The sequence below is a fragment of the Salvelinus alpinus genome, chromosome 4, assembly GCF_045679555.1.
Source record: "Salvelinus alpinus chromosome 4, SLU_Salpinus.1, whole genome shotgun sequence".
NCBI lineage: Eukaryota > Metazoa > Chordata > Actinopteri > Salmoniformes > Salmonidae > Salvelinus > Salvelinus alpinus.
This window is the reverse complement of record NC_092089.1, coordinates 93,733,056-93,751,142: the sequence shown is the minus strand read 5'-3', so window position 1 is coordinate 93,751,142 and position 18,087 is coordinate 93,733,056. Positions and strand designations below refer to the sequence as shown.

Genomic DNA, 18,087 nt, shown 5'->3' with positions numbered 1-18,087 from the left:
CTTTCTGAAAGAAGTTCATTTTCATTTTATTGTAAAAGAAGCATGTGCGACAGAGCTGCTATGCTAGCTGTTAGCAGAGCACACGCCTGAATGAACTTCTATGGTTGAACAATGTTAATTGCTAAGTCCTAATGCTAAAAATACTGAATGACAATGTTATTACGTTTTGATGAATCAATCATTCATCCCTATTTTCTACTAAAGTTAGTTATTACTTTAGAATGTGTAGGCTATTTCAAATTATACAGATACCCATATACCTATACATATGTCCAACCAGACACCTATGTGTGCATGCCTGTCTCTCTGAGACACATGACTGAGTTAGCTTACTGGTTAGCCGGTAAGTTATTGTGACATTTGAACGATTAGGGCCTCATTGGCCTCATGGAATGATTAAGATGGCAAAGTGAGTTCAAATTATGCTAGGAATATTTTTATGTGTATCCTCTCAATTACACATTCACCCGAATAACTTGTAACACTGACAAAAACATATTAATCAATGCTTAGATGTAAATATGATAATTAGTAGTGTATGTGAGTACGTTGGTAATGCTACTTTGAAAACATTTACAAAACTGTGTATCTCTGCCCCCTGCACACACACACACACAAACATACACACACACACACCACAGGAGAAACTGGCTGGTCCCCTGTGAGCCCTGAGTGGTGTAGCGATGGACAGCTGGACCCTCCGGGGGGACAGCTACTCCTTCCTCCGCAGCAGCGCTCCCTGCGTCTTCTCCCTGCGCCACCGTGACGGAACCCCGAACCACGTGGAGATCTTCGACATCACCAACATCCCCAGCCAACGCTCAGCCATCTCTGAGACCACCTGCCTCTGTGACATCTTTGGGGACGACTGTGAGTCACTCTCCAGTAGCCCAGCTACAGGGGCCTTCGTCCACCCTCCCGTCCCCCCACCCAGGAGGGAGGCAGCAGTGCCAGGGCAGAGCTCAGAGTTGCCCCCAGTGCTGCCCTGCATGGTGGATGAGCTGAACGACTCGACAAGTTCTTACCACACAGCACCAGAGAGATTTGAGGATTCTACAGAGAAGCTCAGTCCTCCAACGCAGAGGGAGAATAATTATAATTTATCTGAAGGCTGGGAGTCAGGAGCATTAGCTACTGCACTAAACAACTCATCATCACCGTGGACGTCTAAGGACATCAGCCCAAGACTAGAACAAGGAAATACAGCTCCAACACCTGGATGGAGGACAGAGGACTCCTCACCTGAGGTGCCTAGCCTTACCTTTAACACTACAACACCTTCACCTGGCTACAGTAATACTACAACACCTTCACCTGGCTACAGTAATACTACAACACCTTCACCTGGCTACAGTAACACTACAACACCTTCACCTGGCTACAGTAACACTACAACACCTTCACCTGGCTACAGTAATACTACAACACCTTCACCTGGCTACAGTAATACTACAACACCTTCACCTGGCTACAGTAACACTACAACACCTTCACCTGGCTACAGTAACACTACAACACCTTCACCTGGCTACAGTAATACTACAACACCTTCACCTGGCTACAGTAACACTACAACACCTTCACCTGGCTACAGTAATACTACAACACCTTCACCTGGCTACAGTAACACTACAACACCTTCACCTGGCTACAGTAATACTACAACACCTTCACCTGGCTACAGTAATACTACAACACCTTCACCTGGCTACAGTAACACTACAACACCTTCACCTGGCTACAGTAACACTACAACACCTTCACCTGGCTACGGTAATACTACAACACCTTCACCTGGCTACAGTAATACTACAACACCTTCACCTGGCTACAGTAACACTACAACACCTTCACCTGGCTACAGTAATACTACAACACCTTCACCTGGCTACAGTAATACTACAACACCTTCACCTGGCTACAGTAATACTACAACACCTTCACCTGAAGGTAGAGGTTCAGTTTCATCAGTGGTCCAGCGTTCACCCGCCCCCTCACTACAGTGTAGAGAAACCCACTTGTCACCTAAACCAGAGAACAGATACTCCAGCCCTTCATCTGAATCCGTGGTCCCTGTGCATTCTATTGAGGCCAGAGACAGAGCCTCCTCACCTGGAGTCAGAGGCACAGCCTCCTCACCTGGAGTCAGAGGCACAGAGGCACAGCCTCCTCACCTGGCGATACAGATCTGTCTTTACCTGAGACCAGAGTAGCTCAGTGCTTACCTGAACCAAGGAACATCAGCCCCTCACCTGAGTTAATTGCCAACCCTTTTTCACCTGATTACATAGTGTCATTTGAACCTAGGGTTAGAGCCATAACACCTGAGTTAGAGGACTCCGTCAGTACACCTGAGTTAGTGGACTCCGTCAGTACACCTGACATAGAGGACACCGTCAATACATCTAAATTAGAGGACTCTGTTAGTACACCTAAGTTAGTGGACTACATCAGTACACCTGAGTTAGTGGACGCCATCAGTACACCTGAGTTAGTGGATTACGTCAGTACACCTGAGTTAGTGGACTCCATCAGTACACCTGAGTTAGTGGACTCCTTCAGTACACCTGAGTTAGTGGACTCCATCAGTACACCTGAGTTAGTGGACTCCATCAGTACACCTGAGTTAGTGGACTCCATCAGTACACCTGATCTAGTGGAGTCCATCAGTATACCTGAGTTAGTGGACTCCATCAGTACACCTGAGTTAGAGGACTCCATCAGTACACCTGAGTTAGTGGACTCCATCAGTACACCTGAGTTAGAGGACTCCATCAGTACACCTGAGTTAGTGAACTCCATCAGTACACCTGAGTTAGTGGACTCCATCAGTACACCTGATCTAGTGGAGTCCATCAGTACACCTGAGTTAGTGAACTCCATCAGTACACCTGAGTTAGTGGACTCCATCAGTACACCTGAGTTTGTGGATTCCATCAGTACACCTGAGTTAGTGGACTCCATCAGTACACCTGAGTTAGTGGACTCCATCAGTACACCTGAGTTAGTGGACTCCATCAGTACACCTGAGTTTGTGGATTCCATCAGTACACCTGAGCTAGTGGACTCCATCAGTACACCTGAGCTAGTGGACTCCATCAGTACACCTGAGTTAGTGGACTCCATCAGTACACCTGAGTTTGTGGACTCCATCAGTACACCTGAGTTAGTGAACTCCATCAGTACACCTGAGTTAGTGGACTCCATCAGTACACCTGAGTTAGTGGACTCCATCAGTACACCTGAGTTTGTGGACTCCATCATTACACCTGAGTTAGAGGACTCCATCATTACACCTGAGTTAGTGGACTCCATCAGTACACCTGAGTTAGTGAACTCCATCAGTACACCTGAGTTAGTGGATTCCATCAGTACACCTGAGTTAGTGAACTCCATCAGTACACCTGAGTTAGAGGACTCCATCAGTACACCTGAGTTAGTGGACTCCATCAGTACACCTGAGTTAGTGGACTCCATCAGTACACCTGAGTTAGTGGACTCCATCAGTACACCTGAGTTAGTGGACTCCATCAGTACACCTGAGTTAGTGGACTCCATCAGTACACCTGAGTTAGTGGACTCCATCAGTACACCTGAGTTAGAGGACTCAATCAGTACACCTGAGTTAGAGGACTCCATCAGTACACCTGAGTTAGTGGACTCCTTCAGTACACCTGAGTTAGAGGACTCCATCAGTACACCTGAGTTAGTGGACTCCTTCAGTACACCTGAGTTAGAGGACTCCATCAGTACACCTGAGTTTGTGGATTCCATCAGTACACCTGAGCTGATATCTCACCTGTCCCCTGCAGAGAGAGACCTGAGCTCCTCAGAGGAAGCCCAGAGCACTATCTCAACACCTGCCCCCAGATACACCCCTCCTACACCTGTCACCTCCTCACCTGAGCTCAGGTCTACCAGTACCACACCTGAACTCAAATCAGCCAGCATCACACTTGAATTGAGATCAACCAGTGTAACACCTGAACTCAGTCTGCTCAGTGTTCCAACTGAACTCAGGTCAGCCAGTGTCACAACTGAAGTCTGTTTAGCTAGTATCACATCTAGTTCTGAACTACTCAGGTCAACGAGTCTCACACCTGATTTGAAATCGGATCCATCCTCCTCAACTAGCTCATACCACTCAGGTTCCTCCTCAACCTCAGACACCTGGACAAAAACGTCCTCAAGAACCCCCTCACCTGAAACAAGGTACTATAGAACCCTATCAAGAACCCCCTCACCTGAAACAAGGTACTATAGAACCCAATCAAGAACCCCCTCACCTGAAACAAGGTGCTATAGAACCCTATCAAGAACCCCCTCACCTGAAACAAGGTACTATAGAACCCTATCAAGAACCCCCTCACCTGAAGTAAGGTACACCAGCCCCTCTATAAAACCCAGGAGCTCAGCGCAGTCACCTGTGATCAGAATCACATCCTCCAGACCTGAGATCAAAAGAAGAGACCTCACACCTGAGGTACCTGGACAGGTAAAGGCCAAGTCCCTGGACCCTCGGTTCAACTCATCCTACCCCCAGGTCTCAGGTATCACCTACTCCATCCTCTCCCCAGAAGCCAGGGTCTTGGTGTCAACACCTGAGATCAACGGTCTCCTCTACTCAGCTGAGCCACGAGGCAGAACACACCTGTCACCTGAGAGGAAGAGCACCACCCCTACCGAAGAGAACAGATGGAACAGTCTCTCACCTGACTCCATAGATAGAGGTTCCTCACCTGGAAGCAGAGGTAGCAACTCCTCACCTGAGATTACAGGGATATACAGCTCTATCGTACATCTTCCTAAGACTAGAGAAATAGCTGCATCACCACAGCCGCCCAGATATAAAAACCTCTCACCTGAGTATAAAACCCCCTCACCTCCGAAGAGTCAAACTGTCTCACCTTATCCAACATATAAAACCCCCTCACCTCTGCCCAGGTACACAGCCCCCTCACCTCTGCCCAGGTACACAGTCCCCTCACCTCTGCCCAGGTACACAGCCCCCTCACCTCTGCCCAGGTACACAGCCCCCTCACCTGGAGTGGAAGCTGCTCGCTCCTCATCCGAGCTAAACACTTCAGCTGACTCACCTGGAGTAAAGAGTCCTGGCCCCTCACCTGAACGCAGGGCTTTACCTGGCTCACCTGGAGTAAAGAGTCCTGGCCCCTCACCTGAATGCAGGGCTTCACCTGGCTCACCTGGAGTAAAGAGTCCTGGCCCCTCACCTGAGCGCAGGGCTTTACCTGGCTCACCTGGAGTAAAGAGTCCTGGCCCCTCACCTGAACGCAGGGCTTCACCTGGCTCACCTGGAGTAAAGAGTCCTGGCCCCTCACCTGAACGCAGGGCTTTACCTGGCTCACCTGGAGTAAAGAGTCCTGGCCCCTCACCTGAACGCAGCGCCTTACCTGGCTCACCTGGAGTAAAGAGTCCTGGCCCCTCACCTGAACGCAGGGCTTCGCCTGGCTCACCTGGAGTAAAGAGTCCTGGCCCCTCACCTGAACGCAGGGCTTCAGCTGGCTCACCTGGAGTAAAGAGTCCTGGCCCCTCACCTGAACGCAGGGCTTTACCTGGCTCACCTGGAGTAAAGAGTCCTGGCCCCTCACCTGAACGCAGGGCTTTACCTGGCTCACCTGGAGTAAAGAGTCCTGGCCATTCACCTGAACGCAGGGCTTCAGCTGGCTCACCTGGAGTAAAGAGTCCTGGCCCCTCACCTGAACGCAGGGCTTTACCTGGCTCACCTGGAGTAAAGAGTCCTGGTCCCTCACCTGAACGCAGGGCTTTACCTGGCTCACCTGGAGTAAAGAGTCCTGGCCATTCACCTGAGCGCAGGGCTTTACCTGGCTTACCTGAGAGGCGTGTTGGTGGCCTATCAGAGCGACTCATTACTAACGGCACCTCAAACCCATTGGGTAATCACCTTTCTCACGACTTCAGGGAAACATCACCTACTGAAGAGAGTAGAGAGATCACCTCTTCACCTGTACTAGGAGAAATCCCAGTCCCCTACAACTTCTCTGCCCACTCACCTGAGATCATAAACATCACACCTGAAATCAGAAACTTCATACCTGAAATCAGACCCATCTCACCTGATCCCACTGCTTCTTCAAGAGGAAGGGGCCCCTCCCTATCACCTGACCACGGGGTCACAGGTAACTCACCTGTCCAGAGACTGGATGATCTGGAGCCTAAACATCCAGCCTCATCTCTAACCCCTGACCTTAGTGACAGCAGCAACCCCTCACAGAAGTCTCCTACACCTAAGCACCCATGTAGAGAAACCTCACCCAACCCTAGGAATAAAACCATAGATAGGCTAACTGAAGAAGACATGGCTCATCGTATGGGTAAGGAAAACACCTCTTCTCCTCCCCTCACCAGGTTCACTCCAGTACACATCATACCCCCGGTCCCTGGGAGGCCACATGGCCACTGGGGAAACAGGAATCACAGACCCCCTGAGACCCAGGCCAATAAGGTCATAATGGAGTCTGAGAACATGATGGAGTCTGTCACAGAGGATGTGACATCCAGGGGAAGCCCCACTTTTTCATCTGTTGACAGTAACACCAGGACCTACGACAGCCAATCACACCTGGAAAGGTTGAAAAGGGAGAGGGAGAGGGAGGCGGAGAGAGATGGGGATGAGGAGGAGGGAGGAGAGGGAGAGAGATGGGGAAGAGGAGGAGGAGGAGGAGAGGGAGATGTGGGAGATGCAAGATAGGGATAGAGAGAGGCAGAGGGAAAGAGAAAGGAACAGGGAGAGGGATATGGAGATAAGGGAAAGGGAGAAGGAGGAGAGGGAAAGAGAGATGGAGAGGCAGAGGGAGGAAGAGAGTGAAAGAGAGAGGGAGAGGAAAAGGGAGGAGGAGAGGGAAAGAGAGAGGGAGATAGAGGAAAGGCAGAGACACAGGGAGGAAGAAAGGGAGAGGGCAATGGAGAGGGAGAGGGAGTGGCAAGCGGAGAGGGAGAGGGAAAGGGAGAGGCAGGGGGAGGAGCGGGTGCCTGGAAAGGGGGAGGGAAGGCAGGAGCAGGCCAGTTACAAGGGGGAACAGGTTGACCTGTCATTCAGTGTCAGGAATAGAAAAGGGCCTGCAAGCCGCGAAGCAGCTCCCACAAGCAGAGAGAGTCGACAGGGAATGCCAGCAGCGCGCTCCTATTCAGAGAGCCTGCTCACCACCAGACTACAGCAGATACAACAGCTACAACACCAACAACACGGTATACTGCACAGAGCTGCACACAGCTCCCAGCCAGAGACAGCCAGAGGAGGTGGACCGGGACCCACCAAGAAGATTCAGCCCCAGCCCAAGTACAAGCCTGCGATATCCCAGCTCGGGAGCTCCGTTCCTGGATGCGTCTCAGTCGACGGCCCCAGCTCCAGCATGGGCAGCAAGCTGGATGAGGAGGACAACGAGGTGAAGTGGTTCAGGCCTTCCACAGCCTGTCCTCTGGATCCCCTCAGGTGGACTACCTGGACATGTACAACTCCAGCCACTGCTCCTCCACCGGAGCCTCCCAGCCTTCCATCCAGGACAGCCCAGCGGGGGCTAATGCAGCCTGGCTGGCCTATGCCGACCTCAGAGGGTCTGCTCCACGGCTGGACAACGAAGACTTCCCAGTCCCACGCCAGCAGCAGCAGCCCTCCTCTGGGGCTTATTATCCACCCCATGACGACCTGGACCCATCCAAAAAATATGAGATGGGCAGCTACGAGTGTGTGGACATGGCTGTGGAGAGAGAGGAGCCCAAGAAGGTACGGAGAGGAGTGCCCAAGAGACAGATCCAGCTGAAGAGAAGGAATACGGCCGAGCTGAAGATGGGTGAGAACAGCAATGGTAGTCCTGTCATGGTTCCTAGTCCTGTAATGGTTCCTGTGGTTCCTGTGGTTTCTATTGTTCCGATGGACAGTCCTTCTCTACAGAGACACAACAGAGAGACGTTGCAGAGACAACACAGCACTCCTCCGGCCTTGCAGGAAGCCTACTGCCCGGAACCCAGCCCTGAACCTGACACCGAGAGGACTGAGCAGACCAAGAGGAATGGCAAGCTCCAGAAGTCTTTGTCCCTGGACGAGACATGTACCAAAACCAAGATGGCCACCTGCCTGATCAACAACATCCTCTCTAAGAAGATGCAGAATGTTGGTAAACAAACTGACCAGGAAGGAGAAGGAGGTGACCTCAGCCCCTCTGAGGCCAACACCTCTCCTCCCCCTGAGAGTGAGGCGTCAACCCTTAAAGAGTCCACAAAACCAGAGACACCGAATCTGAGTTCCAACATAAATTCAGACGACAGTTTTTCTTCTGAGCACCTGGCTGTGAGAAGAGAGACCAGCCCAAACACTGACGTAAACAGACAACAGAGAAGTTTCGGAGTGAAATCCAGTGTTAGACCAATGAACCATACTATTAATACTAACTCCACTTCTCTACAGCGAAGCAACAAGAGGCCTGAACCAACCAGCACAACCCCTGAGATGAGTCCTGGTGCACGTTTTGCTCCAGTTACCTTTCCTCGGAGAAGCAACGAGAGAATTGAATCTCACAGCAACAGAAGCCCTAACCATGTTAGCCCTTGGATGAGGTCTGAGCCCCCTACTACTAGTTGTCCTCAGAGAAACAGTGACAGAACTGAGTCTCCTGCCAGAAACCCAAACTCTTGGAGAACTGACCCGGTCAAACCAGAGATGAGGTCTGAACTGGTGTTCCCGTTTGAGAGTAAAAAACCCACAGAGAAGAACGCCAGAATGGGGGGTAAGCAGAAACATGACAGTAAATGGAGGGATGAGTGGGATGACAGTAAACGGAGGGATGAGAGGGATGACAGTAAATGGAGGGATGAGAGGGATGACAAACAGGCAGGTGACTCAGCAGATGCAGCTGCCCGGAACACCAGCGTTCCCGCTGCCACCCGAGCCAGCAGCACGCAGTCAGGAATGACAAACACAAAGCTGGAATACCCCTCTGACTCTGAAAACCATAAACATCCGAGCGTCAAGAGCACCTACATGTCCAAAACACCAGAGATCACTCTGAAATCCAGCCCTGTTACAGAGATAAAGAAAACCTCTTCTCTCAACATCTCACTGTTGCCCGAGATGGAAACTAAACCTGAGGGTAACCACGAGACTGCCTCCCCTGGGAGGACCTGTCAGAGAGAAACAACAGAAGAAGACAGGACAGTGGAGACTTCAGATACAGAAACCAGAGATGAAGACAGGAGAATAGGGACTTCACATAGAGAAACACGAGAAGAAGAGAAGGGGGTGAATACCTTGAACAAGATGAATGAACAGACTGTGAATATGGATGCCAATAGGAACAGTAAAGTCAAAGCTCCCATGCACAAAGTGAGAGATGTGAGAAGGCTGGTGAAAAACACATACAACCTGTCGTTCAAGGCCATGCCAGCACCAGAGAAGGAGGAGAGGAGGGAGGAGAGGAGAGAGGAACAGAGACAGGAAAGGAGGGAGGAGAGAAAAGAGGAAAGGAAGGAGGAAAGGAGGGAAGAGAAGAAAGATGACAGAGTGGAAAGGAAAGAGGGGAGGTGTGAAGAGATAATAGTAAGGAGAGAAGAGAGGAAAGAGAAAAAGCTACCACCTCACCTAATATCTCTCCAGAAAGAGGAAAAGCTACCACCTCACCCAATATCTCTCCAGAAAGAGGAACAGCTACCACCTCACCTAATATCTCTCCAGAAAGAGGAAAAGCTACCACCTCACCTAATATCTCTCCAGAAAGAGGAAAAGCTACCACCTCACCTAATATCTCTCCAGAAAGAGGAAAAGCTACCACCTCACCCAATATCTCTCCAGAAAGAGGAAAAGCTACCACCTCACCCAATATCTCTCCAGAAAGAGGAAAAGCTACCACCTCACCCAATATCTCTCCAGAAAGAGGAAAAGCTACCACCTCACCTAATATCTCTCCAGGAAGAAGAAAAGCTGATGCAGATAGAATTCAAAGCTATCAGCTGGAGAGAAAACAAAAACAAAACAATAACAACGTCCAACAAAACAGACAGAGAAACGTCCAGATGCAAACCTAAGCCTGATTCTTTACAGCAGGTGTCCAAAGGACCCCGGGACCTCACTGATGTAGCACCTAAGAGTTGCGCAACAGAGGAAGTAGCTGTGACAGAGACAGAGTCAAACCAACACAAGATCCCTGTACAGGACACTGTCAAAACAGAAACAGGCAACACCAAGGTGAAACCCAGTGAAACAGAGTCACCTAGAGTAACCAGGAGACACCGAAGTATATCAGAGTCTAGTGACAAACCTGAAGTGCTGAGAAGAGATACCAAGCCACCTATGCTGGGCAGCAGCCCTAAACTCCCCAGTAAAGACAGAAGAGTGTCTTGTGCTTCTCTGGTGCTACAGGATGGATCCAATAAGCCTAAGTCATTCTCAGCCTTAGTTCCTGCCTGCTCCCCAGCTCCAGCTCCAGCATTCCCAGTCACAGCTCCAACCCTGGCCTCCTCACCCTCACTTGGTCCCAAAACTTCGCCAGCCCCAGCTTCTCCTCCAGCACCAGCCTCATCTCCAGTTCTAGGCACTCCACCTTCCACTGTCCCCATCAAGACCCCTACCCCCAGCCACTCTGTGTCCATACTGGTCAAGGAGAAGGGCTACCAGGCAGATATTGGGTCTTTGGTCTCTGAGGCTGTGTCCGAGGCCATAACAAGGAGTGGGCGTGAAGGTGGGCGTGAAGGTGGGGTTGGAGGTGGGGGTGGGGGTGGAGGTGGAGGCGTCCCAGGGAAACATATCAACCAAATAGAGATCCCTCTTCAGACCCGTGGACCCTCAGATGGGGGTACGAGTGACTCACACAGACAGAGAACTTACTCGTCCTCTTCTACATCCTATGTGAAAGCAGCGTCATCCGTATCATCCTCAAGCACTGTGAAAGAAACCTCATCCTTCTCCTCGACCTCTGTCAATGCATCAACCTCCGCATCGTCTTCTGTGAATGCATCAACCTCCGCATCGTCTTCTGTGAATGCATCAACCTCAGCCTCATCCTTTTCCTCATCTTCCGTCAATGCATCAGCCTCTTCCTCTCATACCCTTTCGGCCCCAAATTCTCCCAGGCTTCGAAGAGACTCTGCTCAAACGGATGACAGTGTTAGGACCCCTTCAAATCAGGAGAGGGTTAGTGTCAGAGCCACGGTCAGAGACATAGAGCAACGCACGACATCATCACCACCACCATCACAGAAGAAAACACAGGAAGACACTGCTGAAAAAGAGACGGTGAAGAAATCAACCTACTCACCTAAGTTACCAGGCTCGCTACCAGGCTCACCAGCACTGATGAGAACATACCAACCACAGGTGATCGAGGTGAGGTCGTTGTCCAACGAAATACATAAACAAGATAAACAAGAGAAGAACATCACGTCAAGCACCAGACCGCAAACTATAGAGGTTCACTCAATAGCCAACAGTCCGCCAGTGGCACTGAAACCAAAGTTCAAACCGACAGATGCAAATTCACTGTCCAATGAAACACAGCAGACACCAGTGGAGGCAGCAACATCAACCTTCAAACAACACACAGAAGAGGAGAGACCTGTGAACAATGAGAAACCATCAACTTCAGCTACGACTATCCACAGACATCTATCGAACGATTCGACACCACCGTCTAACTACAATAAAAAGTTATCTGTTTCTGCAGTGTCCAGCTACAGGCCTTCACCTAACAAGACAACAATCATCGCTAATTTCTCTCACAAACCAGTGTCAACAACAGCAGACACAGAGACATCCAATGAAAGGCCAAAGCAACCAGAGGCATCAACCCAGGGACAAGGAGAGGCCCCCAGCTACACACAGAGACCCACAACCCTCACAGTCTCAGCCCCAGCTCCAGCTTCAGCCCCAGCTCCGAACCAAGCCCCTGCTGCCCCAGCTCCTGCCCAAGTCCCTACCCATGCCCCTGCCAAAGGCTCTACCAATGCCCCTGCCCAAGTCCCTACCCATGCCCCTGCCCAAGTCCCTACCCATTCCCCTGCCATACACTCAAGCCAGCCAGCTGTTGTGGATATAACCAACCACCTGCAGCATCCAAAAACAACAGCAGCGTACCCTCAGGAGCAAACTATGCCGGTTACCTTCAACAATACAAACCAACCTGCCACGGTATCCACAAACACACAGGCTCCCGTATACACACACCACATACACACACAGCAGCCCATACACAGATCCTTGTCCAGTGACCACTCGCAGAGGGCAGACAACCTGCGTTTCTACGCATCAGATGACCCCCCTAGTTACGACGAGAGAGAGAGGTTCAGCCCCCTCCACCTACCTGACCTGCCCCAGAGGAAGCTGAACCGCGACCACCCCTCCTCTTCCTTCTCCTCTGCCTCCTCCCGTCCCCCTCCCTGCTCCTGCACCTCTGGCTGCCCCTCCCACGGCCTTACACCCCCTCACCACCACCACTCCCCCCACACCCCTCCCTTCCCCTTCCCCTCCCACTCCCCCGGTCAACCCCCTCTCCGCCTACACCAGTGCAGAGCGGATCCCCATTCTCTGAGATCAATCGGCTACCAGCCCAGCTCTCCCAAATCATCCACCCTCCCCAGCCCCACCCAGCCTCCTCCAGGCATGTACCAGTCCCTCCACCAACCCCACCCCTCCATACTCCAGCCCTGCCTGGCTGACCGCCCTCTCCAGCACCCCCAACACATGGAACACCGTCGGGCCCCCACTCTCCACTGCTCCCCCCAGGGCCAGCCATCTGTCTCCGTGGGCCCCTACAGTGACCTCAGCCACTCTCCCAACCTGCCCCCTATGGACCCTCAGTACTTGTGCAGCTCACAGAGCCTAGGGCCATCCTATGGATCTGATTATGGGAGTCTGTCTGGGTCTGACTACCCAGACAGTACAGGTGGTCTGGGGTACGGGCAAACCCCTCGCAGGGTCCTCATGGATCCTGACACGGGGAAGTATTTCTACATTGAGGTGCCTGTGCAGCCACTGAGGAAGATGCTGTTTGATCCAGAGACGGGCCAGTACGTGGAGGTACTCATCCCTCAGACTACCATGTCTCACTCAGGCCTTTACCCTCCCTTGGCCGCCCCCTACTCCTCCATCCACAACCCCAATATATATTCCCCTGCCCCCCAGTACCTTCCCTATGGCCCCCCTCCTCCTGCACCTCACCCCCAGTCCCAGCCCCAGCCACCCCGCCACCCAGAGGCTCCAGCCCCAGGGACGATGCACCAGAATGGGGCTCAGGTCGGCTACGGGTCCAAGCCGGAGCCCCAGAATCATGCACCTCTGGACCAGAGCTACCTGGATAGCATGTACTACGTCCCTACAGGCATGAACACTAGCCCCCCGGACTGCTACCACAAACAACCCTCCAGTCTGCCCAACGCGGGGGGGAAGAGGGCCTGAAATAGTCGTCTTCCTGGTGCCTGTACGGTCTCAGAATACAGCCATGCCAGGTTGTATATGAGGAGGTATAATGTAAGCCTCAGGCCTTGTTGTTAGCTTTGTTTCTCTGGCAACTGGACTGGAGTGAATGATTCTTTAAATGTGGTTGTTTGTTGTTTTGTTGTTTATGTTCTTCGCTGCTTTTTATTTGCCTGGTTGCCTGATTATGTTAGCTTTTTATGCATTGATTTGGTAAGAGAAAAAAACTATTATCGTGTTTGAAGGTCCTTGATGATATTTCTGGGATTTCTAATTATATTTTTCTTTGACAAAAAACAAAAATCTAAATGTACTACTGGTTACCTAAAAGCCATCAGGTTATCTTATCCATTCTCATAGATTACTCATTCAATCTAAACACTTACTGTTTGCATTTACATTACGTTTAGATACATGTTTCAATGCATACGTCTAATATTTGAAATAAATTCACCTTGTATTAAAACCAATATCTCCTAAAGACTTGAAACTGCTATTTGGGAAGATCTCATGTATGTGATGTTTTTCTCTGTTTATTATTGAATTAATAGGTTTTGTTCACAAAGAAGCTGCAATGACACTAATAAAAATGTGTAAGATATTGAATGTAATAAAACTACTGTAGAATGCCCTGGTCTGTTCTGTCTTGATATTTCTGAATAGATAGCCTACTTCTGAATAGATACTGTAGGCTGGCATTCAATCCAACACCTGACAGATGGAGTTTTTCCAGACCATGTGGCCTGACCAAAAGAAGCATTGCCTTCCCCTGCTAAGACGTTACATGCATCAACCAATGGTGGCGTGCTACATTATGACAGCTGTTGACCTCAAGATATCTGGCATGCATCAGCAAAGCCTGGACAGAGGAACGTGCCCAAACTCTAATCCCTAATGACCATGTGACTTGATCAAGAGGAACTCCTGGCCCTACTGCACCAACAAGCTTCGGGAAGGACTTTTTTTAATACTCCACCTACTCAAAAGTACTCATAAACCATGCCTGCCGAGTGGCGCTGCGGTCTAAGACACTGCATCACTACAGATCCGGGTTCGATCCCAGGCTGTGTTGCAGCCCGCCGCTACCGGGAGACCCATGAGGCAGCGCACAATTGTCCGGGTTAGGGGAGGGTTGGCCTCCAGGTATGTCCTTGTCCCATCATGCTCTAGTGCCTCCTTGTGGCGGGCCGGACGCATGCACGCTGACTTTGGTAGCCAGCTGTACGTTATTTCCTCCGACACATTGGTGTGGTTGGCTTCCGGTTAAGTGAGCAATGTGTCAAGAAGCAGTGCGGCTTGGTGGGGTCGTGTTTCGGGGGACGCATGGCTCTTGACCTTCGCCTCTCTCGAGTCCGCACGGGAGTTACAGCGATGGGACAAGACGGTAACTAACAATTGGGGAGAAAAAAGGGGTAAAAAGTAACAAAAAATATATATATTGGTACACACACACCTCTCAGGATGAGGTCAAGCATGGCCTGCGGTCCATCTCTCTGTGCTCAGACTGACATCTAGTGGTGAGGAGACGGAGCCATGGGAGAAGTTAAGAGGATGACAGAACACTACTGTACAGAGATGACATCATACTGTAGCTGTTTTCATTCTCCTCTGGGAATGTTGCATCAGCCCTGAATACCAGGCTCCTGTGATTCCCTTTTCCCTGGATAGCAACTCAATGTCAACTACACTTTCATCTTTATTCTGTCAACCCAATATTATTACACACATCATTCATCATGACTTTGCAGTTGTCTCATACCAATGTCTTGAAGTGTAAAGGACAACATTTTATTCAGATCTTAACACTAATATTTCTAAGGCCTAGATTACATTTGGACCATAGAAGATATGCGCTATAGCGCTACGTAAATGCAAATTCTGCGAAAGCAGGAACATTGCCTTTAAATTTCAATCACGCATTGAGGTGGATCTTCTGTGATCCGATTAAATCATCAGCTTTTACGTACCTGCCCTCTAGATTCTCCCAGAATAGACACAATATTATTATGCTGATTGGTACTTATTTTGTGCTTCCCAATTTCGCCCACTTGGGGGCAACATAACCTGCAGCACAGGATAATCATAGCTTCTGAAGTAGTCTATCTTGGGGAGAATCTACAGTGAACAAAAATATAAACGCAACTTGTAAAGTGTTGCTCCTATGTTTCATAAGATGAAATAAAAAATCACAGAAATGTTCCATATGCACTAAGAGCTTATTTCTCTCAAATTTTGTGCACAAATGTGTTTACATCCTGTTCGTGAGCACTTCTCCTTTGCCACGTCTAATCTATCAATGGGACAGGTGTGGCATATCAAGAAGCTGATTAAATAGCATGATCATTACACAGGTGCACCTTGTGCTGGGGACAATACAAGGCCACTTTAAAATGTGCAGTTTTGTAACATAACACAATGCCACAGATGTCTCAAGTTTTACGAGTGCCTGTCATCGGCATGCTGACTGCAGGCCTGGCCACCAGAGCTGTTCCCAGATCATTTCATGTTAATTTCTGTACCATTAGCTGCCTCCTACATAATTTTAGAGAATTTAATAAAACTCGATTGTGGGGAAAACTCCTTCTGGCTTCCAAGTGGATGGGCGTATGTCCTCCCAGGCCCACCCATGGCTGCACCCCTGTGCAGTCATGTGAAATCCATAGATTAGGGCCTAATTCATTTATTTCAATTGACTGATTTCCTTATGAACTGTAACTCAGTAAAATCTTTGAAATTGTTGCGTGTTGCGTTTCTAATTTTGTTCAGTATAAATAGCATTTTCTTAACTCTTTGTGTCCTCTCTCCTCACCTCCTTTATAAACCCATTGTAGGACAAGGTCAGAGGGGACTAACTTTCTCACCCAATGGGTTTTGACAAGGAGGCGAGGAGAGAGGATGACAGGAGTAAAATAAATGCTATTGAGATTTGCCTTGGTGTCAGCCTTTCGTGACAAAACACAGTCCTACTCATGCAGTAAATATGTTCTCAGTTATCATGTTTTGATTCTTTTTTTCTTCTCCAGTTGACTCAGTGTAGTAATGACACATAGTAAAACTGCTTTTACAGACATATTATAGCCAACAGTTGCATTTGTATTACATGTTAGTCATTGAGCAGATGCTCTTGTCTAGAGTGGCTTGTAGTTGCCTCTCTTCTCCAGCTCCAACCACATGTCAAAGGCTCCTAGAACTATAACCAGATCCTAATTCAAACCATTAGGGACCTGGTCACTGTGATCTCTGTTGTGGTAGACTGCTTAACTAATGAGAAGGTTGAACATTAGGGTGTGTGTGTGTGTGTGTGTGTGTGTGTGTGTGTGTGTGTGTGTGTGTGTGTGTGTGTGTGTGTGTGTGTGTGTGTGTGTGTGTGTGTGTGTGTGTGTGTGTGTGTGTGTGTGTGTGTGTGTGTGTGTGTGTGTGTGTGTGTGTGTGTGTGTGTGTGTCTTACCCTCTGCGTGTATCTGTCAGGTGTACACACACACACACACACACACACACACACACACACACACACACACACACACACACACACACACACACACACACACACACACACACACACACACACACACACACACACACACACACACACACACACACACACTCACCCTAATGTTCAACCTTCTCATTAGTTAAGCAGTCTACCACAACAGAGATCACAGTGACCAGGTCCCTAATGGTTTGAATTAGGATCTGGTTATAGTTCTAGGAGCCTTTGACATGTGGTTGGAGCTGGAGAAGAGAGGCAACTACAAGCCACTCTAGACAAGAGCATCTGCTCAATGACTAACATGTAATACAAATGCAACTGTTGGCTATAATATGTCTGTAAAAGCAGTTTTACTATGTGTCATTACTACACTGAGTCAACTGGAGAAGAAAAAAAGAATCAAAACATGATAACTGAGAACATATTTACTGCATGAGTAGGACTGTGTTTTGTCACGAAAGGCTGACACCAAGGCAAATCTCAATAGCATTTATTTTACTCCTGTCATCCTCTCTCCTCGCCTCCTTGTCAAAACCCATTGGGTGAGAAAGTTAGTCCCCTCTGACCTTGTCCTACAATGGGTTTATAAAGGAGGTGAGGAGAGAGGACACAAAGAGTTAAGAAAATGCTATTTATACTGAACAAAATTAGAAACGCAACACGCAACAATTTCAAAGATTTTACTGAGTTACAGTTCATAAGGAAATCAGTCAATTGAAATAAATGAATTAGGCCCTAATCTATGGATTTCACATGACTGCACAGGGGTGCAGCCATGGGTGGGCCTGGGAGGACATACGCCCATCCACTTGGAAGCCAGAAGGAGTTTTCCCCACAATCGAGTTTTATTAAATTCTCTAAAATTATGTAGGAGGCAGCTAATGGTACAGAAATTAACATGAAATGATCTGGGAACAGCTCTGGTGGCCAGGCCTGCAGTCAGCATGCCGATGACAGGCACTCGTAAAACTTGAGACATCTGTGGCATTGTGTTATGTTACAAAACTGCACATTTTAAAGTGGCCTTGTATTGTCCCCAGCACAAGGTGCACCTGTGTAATGATCATGCTATTTAATCAGCTTCTTGATATGCCACACCTGTCCCATTGATAGATTAGACGTGGCAAAGGAGAAGTGCTCACGAACAGGATGTAAACAC

At 49.2% G+C, this 18,087-nt stretch overlaps 2 protein-coding genes across 2 annotated transcripts; both read left to right on the top strand.

The window, feature by feature from the left end:
* Positions 1 to 638: 638 nt before the first annotated feature.
* On the top strand, positions 639 to 6,830 carry LOC139572669 (mucin-3A-like). The gene is made up of 2 exons (XM_071395346.1): positions 639 to 1,443; positions 2,091 to 6,830. Exons 1-2 carry the CDS (start codon positions 684 to 686, stop codon positions 6,728 to 6,730), a joined length of 5,400 nt encoding a protein of 1,799 aa, XP_071251447.1. The 5' UTR covers positions 639 to 683; the 3' UTR covers positions 6,731 to 6,830.
* A 111-nt stretch (positions 6,831 to 6,941) lies between these two features.
* LOC139572668 (uncharacterized) lies at positions 6,942 to 14,069 on the top strand. Its single transcript, XM_071395345.1, is given in 2 exon segments — positions 6,942 to 7,434; positions 7,437 to 14,069. Coding segments are annotated over 2 exon segments (6,477 nt in total). The 3' UTR covers positions 13,421 to 14,069.
* The last annotated feature ends 4,018 nt before the right edge of the window (positions 14,070 to 18,087 follow it).